This window comes from Heteronotia binoei, chromosome 7, assembly GCF_032191835.1.
Source record: "Heteronotia binoei isolate CCM8104 ecotype False Entrance Well chromosome 7, APGP_CSIRO_Hbin_v1, whole genome shotgun sequence".
NCBI lineage: Eukaryota > Metazoa > Chordata > Lepidosauria > Squamata > Gekkonidae > Heteronotia > Heteronotia binoei.
Window position 1 is genome coordinate 7,232,058 of NC_083229.1, and position 21,125 is coordinate 7,253,182.

The 21,125-nt window shown below is 49.2% G+C and overlaps 1 protein-coding gene across 4 annotated transcripts in view; it reads right to left on the bottom strand.

Moving 5' to 3' along the window:
* Positions 1-21,125, bottom strand: part of LOC132574922 (adhesion G protein-coupled receptor B1-like) — a 162,641-nt gene that overhangs the window by 47,348 nt on the left and 94,168 nt on the right. For 3 of the 4 annotated variants that reach the window (XM_060243178.1, XM_060243176.1, XM_060243175.1), the window contains exons 8-9: positions 3,463-3,634; positions 1,026-1,121 (exon numbers count right to left, since the gene is read on the bottom strand). In XM_060243178.1, the coding sequence (XP_060099161.1) occupies positions 1,026-1,121; positions 3,463-3,634 (268 nt within the window). Of the gene's footprint in view, positions 1-1,025; positions 1,122-3,462; positions 3,635-17,278; positions 17,378-21,125 lie in introns of all 4 variants that reach the window. The other variant, XM_060243179.1, reaches the window with a different exon arrangement.

A 21,125-nucleotide genomic window follows, 5' to 3' on the forward strand; every position in this document is an offset into this window, starting at 1 on the left:
ACATGTTAGAAGTTCCACTCGTTTAGGTTGCAACATTTAAGGGAACGTTGGTGACAACCAGGACCACAATCGAGGCTCAGATATTCTGCAGAGGAGCTCACCTTCTAGAACCCATTTCCTCTGACAATCCACCAATTAAAATATATGAATTTTACAAGGCTTTTTTTTGTAGCAGGATCTCCTTTGCCTATTAGGCCACACGCACCCTGATGTAGCCAATCCTCCTGGAGCTTACAGTAGGCCCTGTAAGAAGAGCCCTGTAAGCTCTTGGAGGACTGGCTACATCAGGGGTGTGTGGCCTAATATGCAAAGGAGCTCCTGCTAGAATTCCAAGCTCTTGGAGGATTGGCTACATCAGGGGTGTGTGGCCTAATATGCAAAGGAGCTCTTGCTAGAATTCCAAGCTCTTGGAGGATTGGCTCCATCAGGGGTGTGTGGCCTAATATGCAAAGGAGCTCTTGCTAGAATTCCAAGCTCTTGGAGGCTTGGCTCCATCAGGGGTGTGTGGCCTAATATGCAAAGGAGCTCTTGCTAGCATTCCAAGCTCTTGGGGGATTGGCTGCATCAGGGGTGTGTGGCCTAATACGTCAAGGAGCTCCTGCTAGAATTTCAGCCCTACCTTTGCATATTAGGCCACACCTCCCTGCTGTAGCCAATCCTCCTGGAGCTTACAGTAGGCTCTGTAAGAAGAGCCCTGTTAGCTCTTGGCGGATTGGCTACATCAGGGGTGTGTGGCCTAATAGGCAAAGGGGTTCCTGCTACAAAAAAAGCCCTGATGAGAAGACTTAGAGGCAAGGTGGTGTTTCCCACTCCAAGGGTGAGGCTGCAGCCGTGAAGAATAATCGTGAAAAACGGTTCGGGAAAGGAGATGTACCGGGCTAAGCGGGAGTGTGGGGCTGTGTGTTGCTGACGCTGTGTGCTTTCCCCTATGGCATGCGTGCTTCAGAGACCTATGGGGGTGGGAGTCAAGAGGGGGTTCCCGTGACTTTTAAGCTGTCTTTAGAGCAAGAGGCTCTTCAGCCTACCATTAACTGAGCATGTCCATTCTGAAATGACCCCCCAGAATCGCCATTTCCTTCTTCTTGGCGGTCCACCACTCGACATTTGACGGCATCTTGTACCTAAAGAAGGACGTTGCGTGAGGAAGGAAATCGATGGACATAGCAGGTTGAGTACATTGAGGGCGGCATATAGTTTTGACACGGGGGAAGGGGGGGGGCGGGTCAAACATACAATCGTTAAGACCATTTTTAAAAGAGCCAGGCAAAAAGGATATATATACAGAAACAGATCTCACTAGTTTGAAGGGAACGGGACTGAGGGGACAACGCTGGAAATGGATCCATCTACCCAATGCAATCCTATGCCGACTTTCTCTGGTCTTGGATCCATTGATTGCAAAGTGATAGAATTAGATTCTGACCGATTTTGCACTAGACTTATTCCGGGTGGAGAGCCGGGGCTTCTATTTCCGCCTAAGTTATCCTGGAGCTGCGAGTCGGTGCGGTGCTCTTCTGCAGCAAGCAGGATCCGCGGGAGAATATAGCGACCAAAAAGAGTAACGTGGAAATTGGAGCAGGTGAAAAGCCCTAAGGCATCCACGTCAAACCGCCCTCGATTGTAGAAAATTAAAATATTTGAGATAACAAAATTCACTCGTAAGATAATACGATGCTATGCAAAGTGCAAATATAAGCCACACCCAAACATAAAGTCCATCTGCTTATAGTTGACTTATAGTTTGAAACTGGAACTCCGGGATGTGGTATGGTGAGCCGTGAGAATAGAGTCCAATGCTCCAAATCTTCTTTTAGCTGGTGTAAACGTTGGAAGCAGCTATCTTTGTGATCATGTGCCTTGCTGCTTCCAACTTTCAAAAGAAGATTTGGAGCATCGGACTCTATTCTCACGGCTCACCATACCACATCCCGGAGTTCCAGTTTCAAAGGATAAGAAGATATTGGATTTATATCCTGCCCTCCACTCCGAAGAGTCTCAGAGCAACTCACAATTTCCTTTAACTCCCCCCCCCCCCACAACAGACACCCTGTGAGGTAGATGAAGATATTGGATTTATATCCTGCCCTCCACTCCGAAGAGTCTCAGAGTGGCTCACAATCTCCTTTCCCTTCCTCCCCCACAACAGACACCCTGTGAGGTAGATGAAGATATTGGATTTATATCCCGCCCTCCATTCCGAAGAGTCTCAGAGAGGCTCACAATCTCCTTTCCCTTCCTCCCCCACAACAGACACTCTGTGAGGTGGGTGGGACTGGAGAGGGCTCTCCCAGCAGCTGCCCTTTCAAGGACAACCTCTGCCAGAGCTACGGCTGACCCAAAGCCATGCTAGCAGGTACAAGTGGAGGAGGAGTGGGGAATCAAACCCAGTTCTCCCAGACAAGAGTATGCACACTTAACCACTACACCAAACTGGCTCTCCTCTGGATAGACTGGATAGACTGTCAACTATAAGTAGATGGACTTTACGTTTGAGTGTGGCTTATATTTGCACTTTGCATAGCATCATATTATCTTACAAGTGAATTATGTTATATCAAATTTTTGAATTTTCTATAATTGAGGCTGGTTTGACATGGATGCCATAGGGCTTTTCACCTGCTGCGGGAGAATGTCACGCCAACTCAGAGCTCCAGGGCAACTTGCACGGAAATGCAGAGAAGCCCCGGGAGCAAAAGGGCTCGCCACTTGGAACAAGCCCTAGCGCAAAATCGGTTTCTATCGCTGGCATTGATAACACATTCCAGATAGTAGTAACTTTTCTTCAGTTCACCCCCTTAACTGGAGGAAACAGCAACGGTCTGCGGAAATTTAAAAAATGATCCTTTTTTTTTTGCAATTAAGAAGTTTTTGATTTCCATATTCAAAATCCCACAACCCGCAACTCAGCTGCTGTTATACAACCTGGCAGCCTGTTTCTTGGGAAGAAAAGAGGGGGAATAAATCGTTGTAATCAATTCAATTAAACTACATGCAAGCAGAAGGCAGTGGCTTACAGAGCGAAGTAAGGAAACAGTAGGAGCAGTCGACAAAAGGATCTTTACGGATCTCGAGCTCATTCCCCCACCCAGCAGTTATATGCTTTCATGAATGTAAAATACGAAGTCCTGTTCACACATTACAGTGAACGCACGTACATTCTGCATGTATGAGCATACGTCTGTTTGCACAAAAGAGCCAACATGCATTCACTTTAGAAATGAAAGCAGGGACCAGTATTTGGGGTGGTGGTGTGTGGGATTCAATTCACACATTCAGCTGTACATGCGTCGAATGGAACATGAGAATGGAACTCAGCGCGAACACAAAGGGAAAAACCGAGTGGAAACTGTACGCGGATTTTTCGTGCATTCGCTGTAACTAGAGAACAGGGCGACAGTCTCTTAAGTACGTCAAGAATCTAGCTCGGCTGAAGTTTTACCTATAAACCCTCAGGGTGCCCACCTCTCTCCGCAGGATGCAATGGACCATCACAATGACAAAGCCCTCTAAGGAGTCAAAGACCGCAAAGAGGATCTGGAAGAGGGCGGACCGCCGGTCTGTGATGGCCAGCACCGCCGACATCCACGTCAAGGCCAGAAGCGGGAGGACCACACAGGAGCTCCACAGCGACGCCCTGTGAGATGGAAGAGAAGAGGGGACGGTTGAGTTTATTCTGGCTGTAGTGCTGTATCCGGTCAAAGGGTTTCTGCCCAGGAACCTCCTGATCCTAAAGGACTATGCGCCAATTACTTCCGCTACATACAAAAAGGAGACAGAACAGTTTCCAACCTGTCAACAGGATGACTGTAGACGAGCATGGTTTGGTGACAAAGAGCTTCTTCTTTTTTTGCTCTCAAGCAGGCCTGACTCTAGGGGTTCCTGAGCCCAAGGCGGAACCCCGCTTCTCTGCCCCCCCCTTTTAGCGGTATATTTGTGTGCTCTCGCAACTGCTCTAAAGTCTAGCTTGTCAAATACGCAAACAGCGTGAGGTGAAAAACGGCGTCACGTCTTCTTTGCCACCTAGTTTTTCGGCGTGTGGATTGTTCCAGATGGTGACTAAAAGTCATAGTAAAATCTCCCTATGCGGAGGGAAGTGGAGACGGGAATCCTCCCGGACTTTATTACTTCGTCTAAGACGGATTCCTCTCCAGCATTTGCTCCGCCTCTGTGTGTCTCCTTGCATCGGCACAAGCCATCAATTCCCCACCAGTTGCTACACAGCTTCGGGGCTTCTTGCCATTCCTGTCGCAGCAAATGGAACCGCCCACGGAGCAGCTAGTGGGGAATCCATAGCCTGAGCTGGCACAGGGAGGAGAGCAGGGGTGGCGCAAATGCCAGTGAGGAATTAGCTTTAATTTGGAGAAATAACTACTTAGGAGAGTGGGCTGCTTATATGGGCAATATAACAAGGCATGACTACTCTTAAACTAATTTAAACAGAGGCTAGATGGCCATCGGACAGCAAGGAAGATCCTGTGAATTTAGGGGGAGGTCTTTGCCCCGTGGCGCAAAGTGGTAAAGCTGCAGTACTGCAGTCTGAACTCTCTGCTCATGACCTGAGTTCGATCCCTGTGGAAGCTGGTTTCAGGTAGCCGGCTCAGGTTGACTCAGCCTTCCATCCTTCCGAGGTTTGTAAAATGAGTCCCCAGCTTGCTGGAGGGGAAAGCGTAGGTGACTGGGGAAGGCAACGGCAAACCACCCCGTAAAAAGTCTGCTGTGAAAACGTTGTGAAAGCAACATCACCCCAGAGTCGGAAACGACTGGTGCTTGCACAGGGGACTACCCTTATTTATGAGTTGCCTGCATTGTGCAGGGGCTGGACTAGATGACCCTGGAGATCCCCTCCAACTCTATGATTCTACTCAGGGAAAATATAGCTTCCATAAGCAAGAGCTCACTGGGGATGGGTGCGTGTGCGTGCTCGCTCATGGAAGCAGTAATGCACATCTCCTCTCATGTGCAAACATGGCTTGCAAATCCAGGTTGGCTAATGCAAATTGCCTCTTAGCATCTTCTTTTGTGAAATAAATGGAGTCTTTTCGCCTGGGGGAGATGGAAAGTCACTGGCCGACATCATGTGGACCCATGAAAGAGCATGTCTCCACACAGGATGGCCAGAAGCAAATGACACCTCCCTGTACCATTTGCTCGCACATACTTATTTTATTGATTTACTGAATTTCTATTCTGCCTTTCTCCCCAATGGGGACTCAAAGCAGCTGACACCTTTCTCCTCTCCTCCATTTTATCCTCACAACCGCCCTGTGTGGCAGGTTAGGCTGAAAGAGTGTGAGTGGCCCAAGGTCACTGAGCGAGCCTCCGTGTCAGAGTGAGGATTCGAACTTGGACCGATTCCTCGCTAGCCTTATGCCACTCTCACGCTTCCCTTCTCTGCGGGGCTTCCGTCGGACTTCACACTATCTGCTTTTTTCACGCATGTCATGATCCTGGGTCTAGCGAGGCCTGCAGGCCCCAGGAAAGCCTGCTTTGGAGTTATTGGGAAAAGTCTACATCTCCCAGGATCCCCTCTGTCCCTCTGATTGGGCAGCAAGGGGTTTGGAGGGAAACAGGCCCAGAGAGGGGTGGGGCCTGGGAAGAGAATATAAAGGCCAAGCCCAGGATGTGAGTGTTCTTTCCCTGGAAGGCTTAGCTGGAGGCAGGCTGTTGCCTGGAGGGCTGGAAGCAGGGGAAAGGCCCTTACCCAAGGGGTGGGGGGTAAATGTAGTATTATTGTAGGGACTGTAGAGATAGACGCATTAGGGCTTTTATTTATTTCCCCTTCACCCTTTAACTGGTTAATGCACCTTGTTCATTTATATTGCACTAAAATAAACCTTTTGTTGTTGTTGTTCACTCTGCCTGGTCTAGGCTTGCCAATCCCCAGGTCCCAGCGGGGGTTCTCCCACTTTCCCAGGCTCCCTCCCGCCCCCAGTCAGCTGGCCGGTGGGGGAAGCCCCGCCCCCACAGCCACCATGTGACTTTCCACCTCCAGAGGCTTCAGTCTCCGATTGAAAGGCTTCCTCTTGGGATGGTGTGTCTGTGTTACTTGGAAGAAGTTGGCAGCAACTTGTGAGTAGAGAGGCCAATCCCTCGCTTCAGAGTCACCAGAAACGGGGTGGTGGGAGGGGGAGGGAAATGTCTGCTGGGCCCATTATTCCCTATGTGGAGATCGATTCTCATAGAGTATAATGGGGAATTGATCTGGAGGTATCGGGGGCTCTGGGAGGGCTGATTTTGAGGTAGAGGCACCAAATTTTCTGTATAGCATCTAGTGCCTCTCCCCAAAGTACCCGCCAAGCTTCAAAACGATTGGACCGGGGGCTCCAATTCTATGAGCGCCAAAAGAAGGTGCCCCTATCCTTCATTATTTCCTATGGAAGGAAGGCATTTAAAAAGGTGTGCTGTCCCTTTCAATGTGATGGCCAGAACTCCCTTTGGAGTTCAGTTATGCTTATCACACCCTTGTTCCTGGCTCCACCCCCATTGTCTCCTGGCTCTACCCCCAAAGTCTCCTGGCTCCACCCCCAAAGTCCCCAGATATTTCATGAATTGGACTTGGCAACCCTAAGGGAGACCCTTAGCCCAGAGTGGTGGCAGCAATTGGTAAGAACCCCCCCCCCCCGAGTCTCAGATCCTAGCTCAAACCCTTCACCATAGCAGGGCAGAGGGCACTCCTTTCCATAGCAGGGAGAAGCGATTGGGAAACTCTCAAAGACAGCTCTATGCTGTCAGCAGGGCTTTTTTTTTTGTAGCAGGAACTTCTTTGCATATTAGGCCACACCCCCTGATGATGCAGCCAATCCTCCAAGAGCTTACAGGGCTCTTTTTTTGTTATACTAAAACAGAGGTGGAGGAGACCGAGTTCATACCCTGCCCTTAGCTCGGACTCTCAGAGTGGCTTACAATCTCCTTCCCTTCCTCTCGCCACAACAGATATCCTGTGAGGTAGTTGAGGCTGAGAGAGTTCTGAGCAGAGGTGGAATTTCAGCAGAAGCTCCTTTGCATATTAGGCCAAACCCCCCTGATGCAGCCAATCCTCCAAGAGCTTACAAGACTCTTTTCTGTAAGCTCTTGACAGACTGGCTACATCAGGGAGTGTGGCCTAATATACAAAGGAGCTCCTGCTAGAATTCCACTCTGGGTTCTGAGAGAACTGCTCCTGTGAGATTTGTGACTGGCCCAAGGTCAGAGCTTTTTTTGTAACAGGAGCTCCTTTGCATATTAGGCCACACGCCCCTGATGTAGCCAATCCTCCAAGAGCTTACAGGGCCTTGAACACACAAAGCTGCCTTCCACCAGGGGTGGAATTCTAGCAGGAGCTCCTTTGCATATTAGGCCACACGCCCCTGATGTAGCCAATCCTCCAAGAGCTTACAGGGCCTTGAACGCACAAAGCTGCCTTCCACCCAGGGGTGGAATTCTAGCAGGAGCTCCTTTGCATATTAGGCCACATACCCCTGATGTAGCCAATCCTCCAAGAGCTTACAGGGCTCTTTTTTGTAAGCTCTTGGAGGATTGGCAACATTAGGGGTGTGTGGCCTAATATGCAAAGGAGCTCATGATAGCATCCCAACCCTGATCTGTTGTAACCAATCCTCCAAGAGTTTACAGTAGGCCCCGTAAGAAAAGCCCTACAAGCTCTTGGAGGATGGGCTACATAAGAGGGGTGCGGCCTAATATGCAAAGGAGCTCCTGCTAGAATTCCACCCCTGGTATAAATCCTAGTTCAAAGCTGTCATTTTCTGCAGGGGGACTGCTCTCGGTCATTTGGAGATCAAAAAAGACCTAGCTGTCCACACTCATGTGAAGCACCAGGGATACAGACCCCTCTTTGGGCTGACAGTAGGGCTCCAAACAGCTAGACTCGAATCCAGTAGCGCTTTGGAGACCAACAAGGGTTTTCTTTTCGGCAGGGGGGCTTCAGAGAGTCAACATTCCCTTCATCAGATCAAAGCAGGATTGGCAGTTCTTCAGCGGTGGCCGTCCAATCATTTGAAAGGTCTTCCGCCACCCCTCTTTTGTTTCCATCCGAGGCATGCCCTCCCTCTGGCCCCCTTGAGTCCGACACAAATACAGCGGCTAGCAGACAGTCCCGACAGTTCCCCTTTGCAACAGGACATCGATTAAAAAAAAAAAAACCCAACCGAAGGGAAAGCGTAGAATCGGGGAGAACGGAACCCGACCCAACCGAAAAGTGATCGGAAATGACAAAACGGGGAAGGTTGGGAAGGGTAAAGGAGAGAGACGGATGACACAGCGGCACAGGGAGACCCCATGCAAGGAGGAGGAGAGGCAGTTTTTTTTCGGTTGTGAAGCTATGATGCCGCTAGTGTAGGGTCGCCAATCCCCAGGTGGGGGCAGGGGATCCCCCGGTTTGGAGGCCCTCCCCCCGCTTCAGGGTCGCCAGAAAGCGGGGGGAGGGGAGGGAAATGTCTGCTGGGAACTCTATTATTCCCTGGAGATTTATTCCCATAGAAAATCATGGAGAATTGATCCGCGGGTATCTGGGGCTCTGGGGGGGGGGCTGTCTTTTGGGGTAGAGGCACCAGATTTTCAGCCTAGCATCCAGTGCCTCTCCCCAAAATACCCCCAAAGTGTCAAAAAGAATGGACCGGGGGGTCCAATTCTATGAGCCCCAAAAAAGGTGCCCCTATCTTTTATTATTTCCTATGGAAGGAAGGAATTGAAAAGGTGTGCCGTCCCTTTAAATGTGATGGGCAGAACTCCCTTTGGAGCTCAATGATGCTTGTTTCAGCCTTGATCTTGGCTCCACCCCTAATGTCTCCTGGCTCCACCCCCAAAGTCCCCAGATATTTCTTGAATTGGACTTGGCAACTCTACGCTAGCGTGATACATTTGTCTGTAGTTTTGGTGCTGCTGCATGGACTTCTAACTTTCATCCCCTGCAGAAAGAAGATAATGCTGGTTCTCCCGGGAAGGCTTTTGCATTGCTTGATACGCCGTGCCCTGTTTCAAGTCATTTGGGAGATCCCTGAGGGTTTGGGGGTGGAGAGGGAAAGGCTTGAGAAGAGGAAAGGAGCGACCTGAGCAGAGTATAAATCAGGGGTGGCATTCTAGCAGGAGCTCCTTTGCATATTAGGCCACACCTCCCTGATGTAGTAAATCCTCCAAGAGGTTACAAAAAAAAAATAAAAGCCTTGTAAGGTCTCGGAGGATTGGCTACATCAGGGGTGTGTGGCCTAATAGGCAAAGGAGCTCCTGCTAGAATTCCACCCCTGGTATAAATCATAGTTCAAAGCTGTCGTTTTCTGCAGGGGGACTGCTCTTGGTCATTTGGAGATCAATTGTATTTCTGGGAGATCTCCATGCCCCACTTGGAGGATGGCAACCCTAGCGGATCCCGCCAGCAGCGTTTGATGACATCGCTGTCAAACGTTTCCACAAAGTCAGTGTCCCTAGTGTTAGTTCCCTGTTTATCACCCGCAAGACAAAATGGCGGGTTACCGGTGGTTTGTAGCCATGGCGGGGCACACAGAGCCAATGCCCCCTCGTGGACGGCACCCTATCCTATCAGTGGACATGCTGGACTGTGAGGCTGAGCAGACATCCACGTTTTCCTCTTGCGTGGCTTGCTTACAGGGCTTTTTTTGGGGGGGGGGGGGTTGTAGGAACTCCTTCGCATATTAGGCCGCATCCCTCTTATGCAGCCAATCCTCCAACGGCTTACAGGGCTCTTCTTACAGGGTTTACAGTAAGCTCCGGGAGGATTGGCTACATCAGGGCGGTGCGGCCTAATATGCAAAGGAGTTCCTGCTACAAGAAAAGCCCTCCTTGCTTATGTGTCTTAGGCCACGTGGAAATCCAGAACAAGATATGGTCTCTCCAGCGACGCCAGGAAAAAAGCACAATGCACCCGGTTAACAAAAGCTATATGTTAAATATATTAAATACATTTTTTTAAAAAAAATGATACAATTGTAATTTTCTCAAACGTTCCAAAGGGGACAAGTCCCACCTCCATATAAAGTGAGTACAATGCAGATTCGACAACAAAACACTTGCTTAAGTCCATATGAAAATACAGTCCGTTTCAAGGGAACTCCCATTCCTTATACTGTGCTGGTGTCAAACAGGAAAAGGGTCAGTGGGCCCCAATTCTTAATCGGTCCCTGCGCACATACGTTCTGTTTCCCAGAGGCTTCCTCAGGACTCATTTCCGAAAACATTCCAGCACTTCTCTGCTTTGCTAAGACCTCACCTGGAGTCTTGTGTTCAGTTTTGGGCACCACATTTTAAGAAGGATCTAGACAAGCTGGAACGGGTCCAGAGGAGGGCGACGAAGATGGTGAGGGGTCTGGAGACCAAGTCCTTAGAGGAAAGGTTGAAGGAACTGGGCATGTTTAGCCTGGAGAGGAGGCGGCTGAGAGGTGATAGGATCACCATCTTCAAGTACTTGAAGGGCTGTCCTATGGAGGAGGGTGTGGAATTGCTTTCTGTGGCCCCAGAAGGTACGACCAGAACCAATGGGTTGAAATTAAATCAAAAGAGTTTCCAGCTCAACATCAGAAAGAACTTTCTGACCGTTAGAGCGGTTCCTCAGTGGAACAGGCTTCCTCGGGAGGTGGTGGGCTCTCCTTCCTTGGAGGTTTTGAAACAGAGGCTAGATGGCCATCTGACAGTGATGAGGATCCTGTGAATTTAGGGGGTGGTGTTTGTGACTTTCCTGCTTTGTGTAGGGGGTTGGACTAGATGACCCTAGAGGTCCCATCCAATTCTATGATTCTGTAACTTCCTGACCATTAGAGCGGTTCCTCAGTGGAACAGGCTTCCTCCTTGGGAGGTGGTGGGCTCTTCTTCCTTGGAGGTTTTGAAACAGAGGCTAGATGGCCATCTGACAGCAATGAAGATCCTGTGAATTTAGGGGGAGGTGTTTGTAAGTTTAGAGTGGTTCCTCAGTGGAACAGGCTTCCTCGGGAGGTGGTGGGCTCTCCTTCCTTGGAGGTTTTGAAACAGAGGCTAGATGGCCATCTGACAGCAATGAAGATCATGTGAATTTAGGGGGAGGTCTTTGTGAATTTCCTGCATAGTGCAGAGGGTTGGACTAGATGACCCTGGAGGTCCCTTCCAACTCTATGATCCTATGATTTCGAGTCATGCAAAAAGGTTGGCGTCAATTACCGCTCAGTCTGCATCATTGTCAAGTCTGCATTGTACTTACCTTCTGTGAAGGTGGGACTTGTCCCCTTTGGAATGTTTGAGAAAATTACTATTGTATCCTTCTTTGAATTTCTTTAACATATTTAAACGCATAGCTTCTGTTAACCGTGAGCATGGTGCTTTTTTCCTGGTTTGTTGTATGAGGTTTTTCCCGAGTCACTTTTGCTCTCCAGCGATGCGGCAGTGGGGAATTCTTTTTTGCAGTGGGCATCTGCAGAGGGAGAACGGCGCCACGGTCGCCCCCCTCGTCTGTTTTCAAATATCAAGTATACAGAGAAGGACTGGAGATGGCATGGGATGGGGAGAGAAGGAGAGAAGAGGCGATTACAGGAAAGGAGCTAGAAAAGGGGGAAGAGGACACAGAGTTTTTTTTAAAAAGAAACCCTAATGAGAATAATCCGGGGGGAGGGGGGAAAGAAGAGGAATAGAGGATGGATTCTGCAGAAGGAGGCAGGCCAGAAAGAGGGAAGTCTGACCTCCCTGAGCAAAGAGCAAAGTATTGAAGCAGAAGGTGCAATGAGGAAAAGAGAGATCTTTAATGCACTTCAAGGAAAACAGCAGCAGGGTTAGGAAAAGGGATATGAAGAGCAAGAGGGAAAGGTAATGTCAAGGGGGCTGTGGCTCAGTGGCAGAGCATCTGCTCGATGTACAGAAGGCCCCAGGTTTCATCCCCTGCATCTCCAGTTAAAAAAGACCAAGCAGTACGTGAAGGGAAAGACCTCTGCCTGAGGCCCTGGAAACCTATGGAGATGGACCATGGCTCAGTGGCAGAGCATCTGCTTGGCATGCAGAAGGTCCCAGGTTCCATCCCCTGCATCTCCAGTTAGAAAGGGCCAAGCAGTACGTGATGGGACAGACCTCTGCTTGAGGCCCTGGAGACCTATGGAGATGGACCATGGCTCAGTGGCAGAGCATCTGCTTGGCATACAGAAGGTCCCAGGTTCCCTGCATCTCCTCTTTAAAAAGACCAAGCAGTACGTGATGGGAAAGACCTCTTCCTGAGGCCCTGGAGACCTATGGAGATGGACCATGGCTCAGTGGCAGAGGATCTGCTTGGCATACAGAAGGTCCCAGGTTCAATCCCCTGCATCTCCAGTTGAAGGATCAGGTAGGAGGTGATGTGAAAGACCTCAACCTGAGACCTTGCAGAACACCTGACAGTCTGAGCAGACCACACTAACCTTGCTGGACAGATGGTCTGATTCAGGGGGTGGAATTATAGCAAGAGCTCCTTTGCATATGAGGCCACACAACCCTGATGTAGCCAATCCTCCAAGAGCTTACAAAAAAAGAGCCTTATAAGTTCTTGAAGGATTGGCTACATCAGGGGTAGGAGCTGCAAAGGAGCTCTAGCAGAATTCCACCCCTGGTCTGATTCAGTATAAGGCAACTTCATGTATTGGGGAGGGGCCATGGCTCAGTGGAAGAGCATCTGCTTGGCATGCAGAAGGTCCCAGGTTCAATCCACAACAACTCCAGGCAGCAGGCGATGTGAAAGATGAAAGGCCTCCACTTCCCTGGAAGCTGCTGCCAGCCTGAGCACTGGCTTTGATGGACCAAAGGTCTGATTCCATATAAGGCAGCATCATGACTGGTAAAAGCTGTGGCTCAGCGGAAGAGTCTTCACTTGGCATGCAGAAGATCCCAGGTTCAATCCCAGGCATCTCCAGTTAATGGTGATGTGAAAGAATTCAGCCTGAGACCCTGGAGAGCCACTGCAAATATTAGCAGACCATGCCAACACTGATGGACCAAAGGTCTGATTTGGTAGAAGCAGGGATGGAATCCTAGCAGGAGCTCCTTTGCATATTAGGCCACGAACCCCTGATGTAGCCAATCCACCAAGAGCTTACAAAAAAAGAGCCTTGTAAGCTCTTGGAAGATTGGCTACATTGGGAGTGTGTGGCCTAATATGCAAAGGAGCTCCTGCTAGGATTCCACCCCTGGGTCGAAGGCAGCTTTGTGTGTTCAAGGTATGAAAGAGGATGCTTGCTTCCTGGGCTTCTCAGATGCAGGGAAAGAATAATTTCTGAAGCACTGTGGTAAAGGGGGGTAAGGGAGCTTTGGATGGGACATTCTGTCTCTATGATATGCACCTCAAGATCCCTGTAAAGATTCCAGGGGAGAGTTTGCAGAGGGCAAACCACTGTTCACGAGTTGACATGTGCCCCTCTTTAAACCTCTGCACAGCATGAGATGAGTAGCTTGGGTATTCCATGTGCTATCGGTGCCCCATCCCACAGTCTGGGGTTCTTGCCAGAGGCAAACTATTGAACTAATGCCAATTGCTGGGGCTTCAGTAGGCTGAGAGCTGACTGAGGTCATGATTAGTATAACTATTTTGAAGTCTCTGCACAGAAGTCAAAGTAGGGAAGAAGGAGAAGGAGGAGGAGAAGAAGAAGAGGAGGAGGAGAAGAAGGAGGAGGAGATTGGATTTATCCTTTGCTTTCACTCAGAGTCTCTGAGCAGCTTACAATCTCCTTTTCTTCCTCTCCCCGCAACAGACACTCTGTGAGATAGGTGGGGCTCAGAGAGCTCTTTTGAGAACTGCTCTTGAGAGAGAAGCTCTTTCAAGAACCCAAGGTCACTCAACAGGTGCATGTGAAGGATTGGGGAATTAAACCTGGTTCTCCCAGATTAGAGTCCACACACTTAACCACTATACCAAACTGGCTCTCAAGTATGTCCAGACTTATTCATTGGCATCCAGTAGATCAGGGGTGGCCAACGGTAGCTCTCCAGATGTTTTTTGCCTACAACTCCCATCAGCCCCAGCCATTGGCCATGCTGGCTGGGGCTGATGGGAATTGTAGGCAAAAAACATCTGGAGAGCTTCCGTTGGCCACCCCTGCTGTAGATGACTAATGCAGAACTTAGGTTGGTGTGTTAAGCGTTCATCAAGTTGCTTCCAACTTATGGTGACTTTATGCATTAATGTCCTCCAAAAAGTCCTTTCATTAACAACATTGGTCAGGTCTTCCCACACGTCACCTGGGATCCTGTCTTATACTGAATCATGCTTGGTCCGTCAAGGTCAGTATCGCCTACTCAGACTGGCAGTAGATCTCCAGGGCCTTAGGCTGAGCTTTTACATATCCCCTCCTGCCTGGTCGTTTTAATTCGAGATGCCTGGGATTGAAGAAGAAGAAGATATTGGATTTCTATCCCGCCTTCCACTCCGAAGAGTCTCAGAGCGGCTCACAATCTCCTTTCCCTTCCTCCCCCACAACAGACACCCTGTGAGGTGGGTGGGGCTGGAGAGGGCTCTCACAGCAGCTACCCTTTCAAGGACAACCTCTGCCAGAGCTATGGCTGACCCAAGGCCATGCTAGCAGGTGCAAGTGGAGGAGTGGGGAATCAAACCCGGTTCTCCCAGATAAGAGTCCGCACACTTAACCACTACACCAAACTGGCTCTCCTGGGACCTTCTGCATCCCAAGCAGATGTTCTAACATCAAGGCATAGTCCATCTCCATAGACCTCCAGGGCCTCAGGCAGAGGTCTTTCACATCACCCACTGCCTGGTTCTTTTAGCTGGAGTTGCCAGGGATTGAACCTGGGACCTTCTGCATTCCAAGCAGATGCTCTAACACCAAGACAGAGTCCATCTCCATAGACCTCCAGGGCCTCAGGCAGAGGTCTTTCACATCACCCACTGCCTGGTTCTTTTAGCTGGAGTTGCCAGGGATTGAACCTGGGACCTTCTGCATTCCAAGCAGATGCTCTAACACCAAGACAGAGTCCATCTCCATAGGCCTCCAGGGCCTCAGGCAGAGGTCTTTCACATCACCCACTGCCTGGTTCTTTTAGCTGGAGTTGCCAGGGATTGAACCTGGGACCGTCTGCATTCCGAGCATACGCTTCGCCTCTGAGCCCTTCCCCCTGTAAACTGAGGGCCATGGCTTCCTTTTTTGAGGCTAGGCTGGTGCGAAACCTTGAATGTTATTGGGTGGAGGCACCAGAGGATAAAAGATGGGTTGGGTCTAAAGACTGGCTTCAATTAACGCAAGGCAACTTTCACCGGTGTAACAGGGATTCCCCAGCCCATTCACTTACAGGAATAGATCCAAGCTCCTATTCTAAGAAGCAATCCTGTCAGGCGATCCAAAGAGGAGCCACATCTTTCTAATCTCATTGACTTCAATGGACTCTGTTTAAGATTGCACTACTTGTTCGCTGGCAGAAAGCGCCATCCCGTTGCAGTCCACTTATGGCGACCTCATATGGTTTTCAAGACAAGAGATGATGAAGAAGAAGAGAAGAGATTGGATTGGATGTATACCCTGCCCTTCCCTACCTGAAGGAGTCTCGGAGTGGCTTACAATCTCGTTTCCCTTCCCCTCCCCACAACAGACGCCTTGTAAGGCAGGTGGGACTGAGAGAGCTCTGACGGAAACTGCTCTTGAGCAGAACAGCTCTGAGAGAACTTGTGGCTGACCCAAGGTCACATCAGCAGGGCCGTGTTGAAAAGTGGGGAATCAGACCTAGTCCCCCCCCCCTTTGATGTAAGTGCCAGATCCCTCCCTCGTTTATATATAGGGTACCCATTTGCCTGCTTATGGAAAAAGATTTCCCATGCTCACTAATGCTCAGCAGCTTAGCAGATGGAAACTAGGGCTAAGTGTGTGGGGGGCAGGGAGAGAAGGGGTCATCTGGAGGAGAATCTTTTTAGGGGGGAGGAAAGGCCTTAGCTCTGGCAGAGGTTGCCCTTGAAAGGACAGCTGCTGTGAGAGCCCTCTCCAGCCTCACCCACCTCACAGGCTGTCTGTTGTGGGGGAGGAAGGTAAAGGAGATTGTGGGCCACTCTGAGACTCTTCGGAGTGGAGGGCGGGATATAGATCCAATATCTTCATCTACCTCACAGGGTGTCTGTTGTGGGGGAGGAAAGTAAAGGAGATTGTGAGCCACTCTGAGACTCTTCGGAGTGGAGGGCGGGATATAAATCCAATATCTTCATCTACCTCACAGGGTGTCTGTTGTTGGGGGGGGGGTGTAAAGGAGATTGCGAGCCACTCTGAGACTCTTCGGAGTGGAGGGCAGGATATAAATCCAATATCTTCATCTACTTCACAGGGTGTCTGTTGTGGGGGGGGGGGGGGTTAAAGGAGATTGCGAGCCACTCTGAGACTCTTCGGAGTGGAGGGCAGGATATAAATCCCATATCTTCATCTACCTCACAGGGTGTCTGTTGTGGGGGAGGAAGGTAAAGGAGATTGCGAGCCACTCTGAGACTCTTCGGAGTGGAGGGCAGGATATAAATCCCATATCTTCATCTACCTCACAGGGTGTCTGTTGTGGGGGAGGAAGGTAAAGGAGATTGCGAGCCACTCTGAGACTCTTCGGAGTGGAGGGCAGGATATAAATCCAATATCTTCATCTACTTCACAGGGTGTCTGTTGTGGGGGGGGGGGGGTTAAAGGAGATTGTGAGCCGCTCTGAGACTCTTCGGAGTGGAGGGCAGGATATAAATCCAATATCTTCATCTACCTCACAGGGTGTCTGTGGTGGGGGAGGAAGGTAAAGGAGATTGTGAGCCGCTCTGAGACTCTTCGGAGTGGAGGGCGGGATATAAATCCAACATCTTCATCTACCTCACGGGGTGTCTGTTGTGGGGGAGGAAGGTAAAGGAGATTGTGAGCCGCTCTGAGACTCTTCGGAGTGGAGGGCGGGATATAAATCCAATATCTTCACCTAGCAGGCCTCATGTGAAGGGGGAGCGGGGAATTGAACCCAGTTCTCCAGATTACAGTCCACCGCTCTGAACCATGACCATGCTGGGAATTCTGGGAAAGTCCAGACTTCAAAGTCCAGCCTTGTCCTCCGTGTGTTAGTTGTGCCCTCCACGTGTTAGTTACGTTAAGCTTAACGTAATATAAGCTTAACGTAATAATGTGGTAGGGCATCTTAGGAGGTCTTGTTGGCCCAAGGAAGAGAACAAGAGAGGCAGAAGCACTGACAGAGGGGGTGGGGAAGAGAAAAACCAAACCAGGTGCAGAAAGGAAGAATGAAAGAGGAGATTTGAAATTTGAAAAAGGAGAGAGAGAGAGAAATAATTTTTTAAAAAGGAGAAAGAAAAGAAGTTGAAATTAGAGGAACTAACATGGCGTTACTGGTGGCTGTGGCCGAAACTTCAGCGGAAGAAACCACTCCGCACTTGGCACATTTGAGCGTGATGCCGTAAAGAGGCACTGGCAGCTGACTGCAATTGAAATTAAAAGACGGAAACGAAATAAAACACTTTGCTCGTGAACACAACGGAAAGGGAGCGGGGGAACCAAAAAAAAAAAAAAAAGAAGAAAAAGAAGGAAGGAAGGAAGAGAGGAAGGGGACAAGAATATTTAACTGAATTTCAAAAAAGAATAAGGGAAACTAGAAAGAAAATAAAAATTCCAACCAAGCACCCGGAGCTTGAGAAGAGAAAGAAAATAACAGGGAAGGGGGGGGGGGGAATAAACACTCTTAGCTGCATCGTTCTGGGTGTGGGGGGAACCCAAAGCCACCACCCGTCTCCCCCAAAAGGTCTAGAGATGCATCGGTGTTGCTGGGATTAGATGGAACCATGTTGGGAAAGAAAATAGGCCACTGGAAGCTGCTGGGGCTGTGACATCACAAATCGTCACTCCAGAGTCATTCCCCCTTTTCAACGGCGTGGCTCTTCTCGAGCCCTGCTTCGGCTGTGTAACAATGGACATGCATTGGGTGTGGGGGGGATTGGGTCCATTGATCCAGCCTTGCCTTCCGTGTGTTAGTTGTTCTTTGTGCATTAAGTTGGGATGAGTGAATTTTCTCACTAAGATTCGTTTTTAGATTTCTTTCTATATCTGTCCAGTCTTCCGTGTCCTCACATTATTATGATTATTATTATTATTATTATCAATTGCATTTGATTAATCACCCTATCCCAGCTAGTGCCAGCCTCAGAACGATGTATAACAGTAAAAAAACACGCATCTATAAAATCAATTACATTAAAATTTACAGACCCTGATGGCATCTTTAAAGTGCTCTTAGTTATTACATCACGTCAGGGGTAGGGGGGATCCCCCCAAGAGGGAGTGGAGAGGAGAAGGTGCCAGCATGGCAACCGTCGCTGTCCTTATACATAGGGTTGGCCTTACAGGCCCTGCGAAACTGTAAGAGACCCCGCAGGGCCCTGATGTCTTCTGGCAGAGCGTTCCACCAAGTCGGGGCCAGCACTGAAAAAGCCCTGGCCCTTATTGAGGACAGCCGGACCTCTTTTGGGCCAGATATCACCAGCAGATTTTGACTACTAGAGCACAGTGCCCTTCCAAGGACATAGTGGAGGAGGCGGTCCCGTAAATACATCGGTCCCAGACCGCTCAATCGATTTTGAATATCTGCTGCGGTATGAATTTTTAGATTCAAGTCCATTAGCACCTTAGAGGCCAACAAGATTTTTTTGGGGGGATGGGCTTTCAAGGTTCAATGCTCTCTTCTTCAGATGCGAGCTTCTGACCTCAAACGCTCATACCACGAAAATCTTACCTCGAAATCCCCAGAGCTTATACCATGAAAATACAAGCTTGTCCCTGACAAAGACAGTTTTGACCCTCAAAAGCTTATACCAGGGGTGGCCAAGCTGTGGCTCACAGATTTTGCACACATATTGTGTGGCTCTCAAAGCCCCCACCTCCCCATCAGGCGGCTTGGAGAAGGCATTTATCTCTTTAAATCACTTCTCCAGGCCAAGCCACCTAGGGGCTTGGAGAGTGCCTTTCAAGTTAAAATTGCATTTTCCTTCCTTCCCTCCCAGCTCTCAAACATCTGACATTTATTCTATGCAGCTCTTATGTTAAGCAAGTTTGGCCACTCGTTATAGCGCATCCACCTTCGTTCACCTTCCAGCGTCATTCACATATAAAACGAATTGGGAGGATACTGGTTATATTCAAAAGGCCTTGTGGGAGAAGGAAAGAGAACTCTTCTCTGCCATCAACCCCACTCCCCATTCTTTGGAGCCAGACCAGGAAAGATGATGGGGCACATGGACATGTGAAGCTGCCTTTCTACTGAACAAGACCCTTGGTCTGTTGTCGACACAGAATGACAGTGACTCTCCAAGGTCTCAAGCTAAGGTCTTTCACATCATCTACTGTCTGGGGATTAGATACATTCATGGAGGATAAGGCTAGTTTGGATAAGAGAGCCAGTTTGGTGTAGTGGTTAAGTGTGCGGACTCTTATCTGGGAGAACTGGATTTGATTCCCCATTCCTCCACTTCCTTCCTTCCTCCACTTCCTTCCTTCCTTCCTCCACTTCCTTCCTCCCCTCCCTCCCTCCCTCCCTCCCTCCCTTCCTTCCTTCCTTCCTTCCTTCCTTCCTTCCTTCCTTCCTTCCTTCCTTCCTTCCTTCCTTCCTTCCTTCCTTCCTTCCTTCCTTCTCTCATACATCAGATGTTTATTCTATGTGGCTCTTATGTTAAGCATGTTTGGCCACCCCAGTTTATACCCTGAAAATCTTGTTGGATTCTGAGTTGCTACTGGACTGAAATCTAACTATTCCATTGAAGACCAACATGGCAACCTTCTGAAACTATCTTCATGTATGGATATTGTGAGAGGTAGAATTCTAGCAGGAGCTCCTTTGCATATTAGGCCACGCACCCCTGATGTAGCCAGTCCTCCAAGAGCTTACAACCCTCTTTTTTTGTAAGCTCTTGGAGGATTGGCTACATCAGGTGGGTGTGACCTAATATGCAAATGAGTTCCTGCTAGAATTCCACCCCTGGATATTGTTCATTTTAATATACCATTTATGGATTTTTTTTATGGATTTTATCCGCATAACAACTGTGGGAGGTCAATTAAGCAGAGAGAATGTGGCTAGCTCAAGGCTACCCATGGATCTTTTTTATGTCTGAAAGGGGATTTGAGCCAGGGTTTTCTCAGTCCTACTCTAACCACTATGCCCTACTGTCCCTTGGGGGAGCAGTTGCATATATGATAGAACGTTGATCTATCAGCACCCAAATAACATTGGAAAAAAAATTGTATTATACAGGACAAATTCAGCATGAGGAAACACAAAAGACAGAAACAAAAACATCACGGGCTTGACTCTCAGAAGGAAGAGCCAAAATAGAGATGAGTACTACTGAGTCAAAGAAGCAGGGATGGCCATTTTTTCAAAAAATCGTCCCAGGCACAAAACCATCTCTAGGCCTGAAGGAAAGTGTTGGACTGCTGGGGTCATTGGCCTGATCCAACACGGCTTCTCTTATGTTCTTCTGTGACACAGAGTGTTGCACTGGAGGGGCCACTGGCCTGATCCAACATGGCTTCTCTTAGGTTCTTATGTGACACAGAGTGTTGGACTGGATGGGCCATTGGCCTGATCCAACAGGGCTTCTCTTATGTTCTTATGTGACACAGAGTGTTGGACTGGATGGACCATTGGCCTGATCCAACATGGCTTCTCTTAGGTTCTTATGTGACACAGAGTGTTGGACTGGATGGGCCGTTGGCCTGATCTAACATGGCTTCTCTTATGTTCTTCTGTGACACAGAGTGTTGGACTGGAGGGGCCATTGGCCTGATCCAAGGAGATTGTGAGCCGCTCTGAGACTCTTCGGAGTGGAGGGCGGGATATAAATTCAATACCTTCAACTACCTCACAGGGTGTCTGTTGTGGGGGAGGAAGATAAAGGAGATTGTGAGCCGCTCTGAGACTCTTTGGATATTGGATTTATATCCCGCCCTCCACTTCGAAGAGTCTCAGAGTGGCTCAAAATCTCCTTTATCTTCCTCCGCCACAACAGATACCCTGTGAGGTAGATGAAGATATTGGATTTATATTCCGCCCTCCACTCCGAAGAGTCTCAGAGTGGCTCACAATCTCCTTTACCTTCCTCCCCCACAACAGGCACCCTGTGAGGTGGGTGGGGCTGGAGAGGGCTCTCACAGCAGCTGCCCTGTCAAGGACAACCT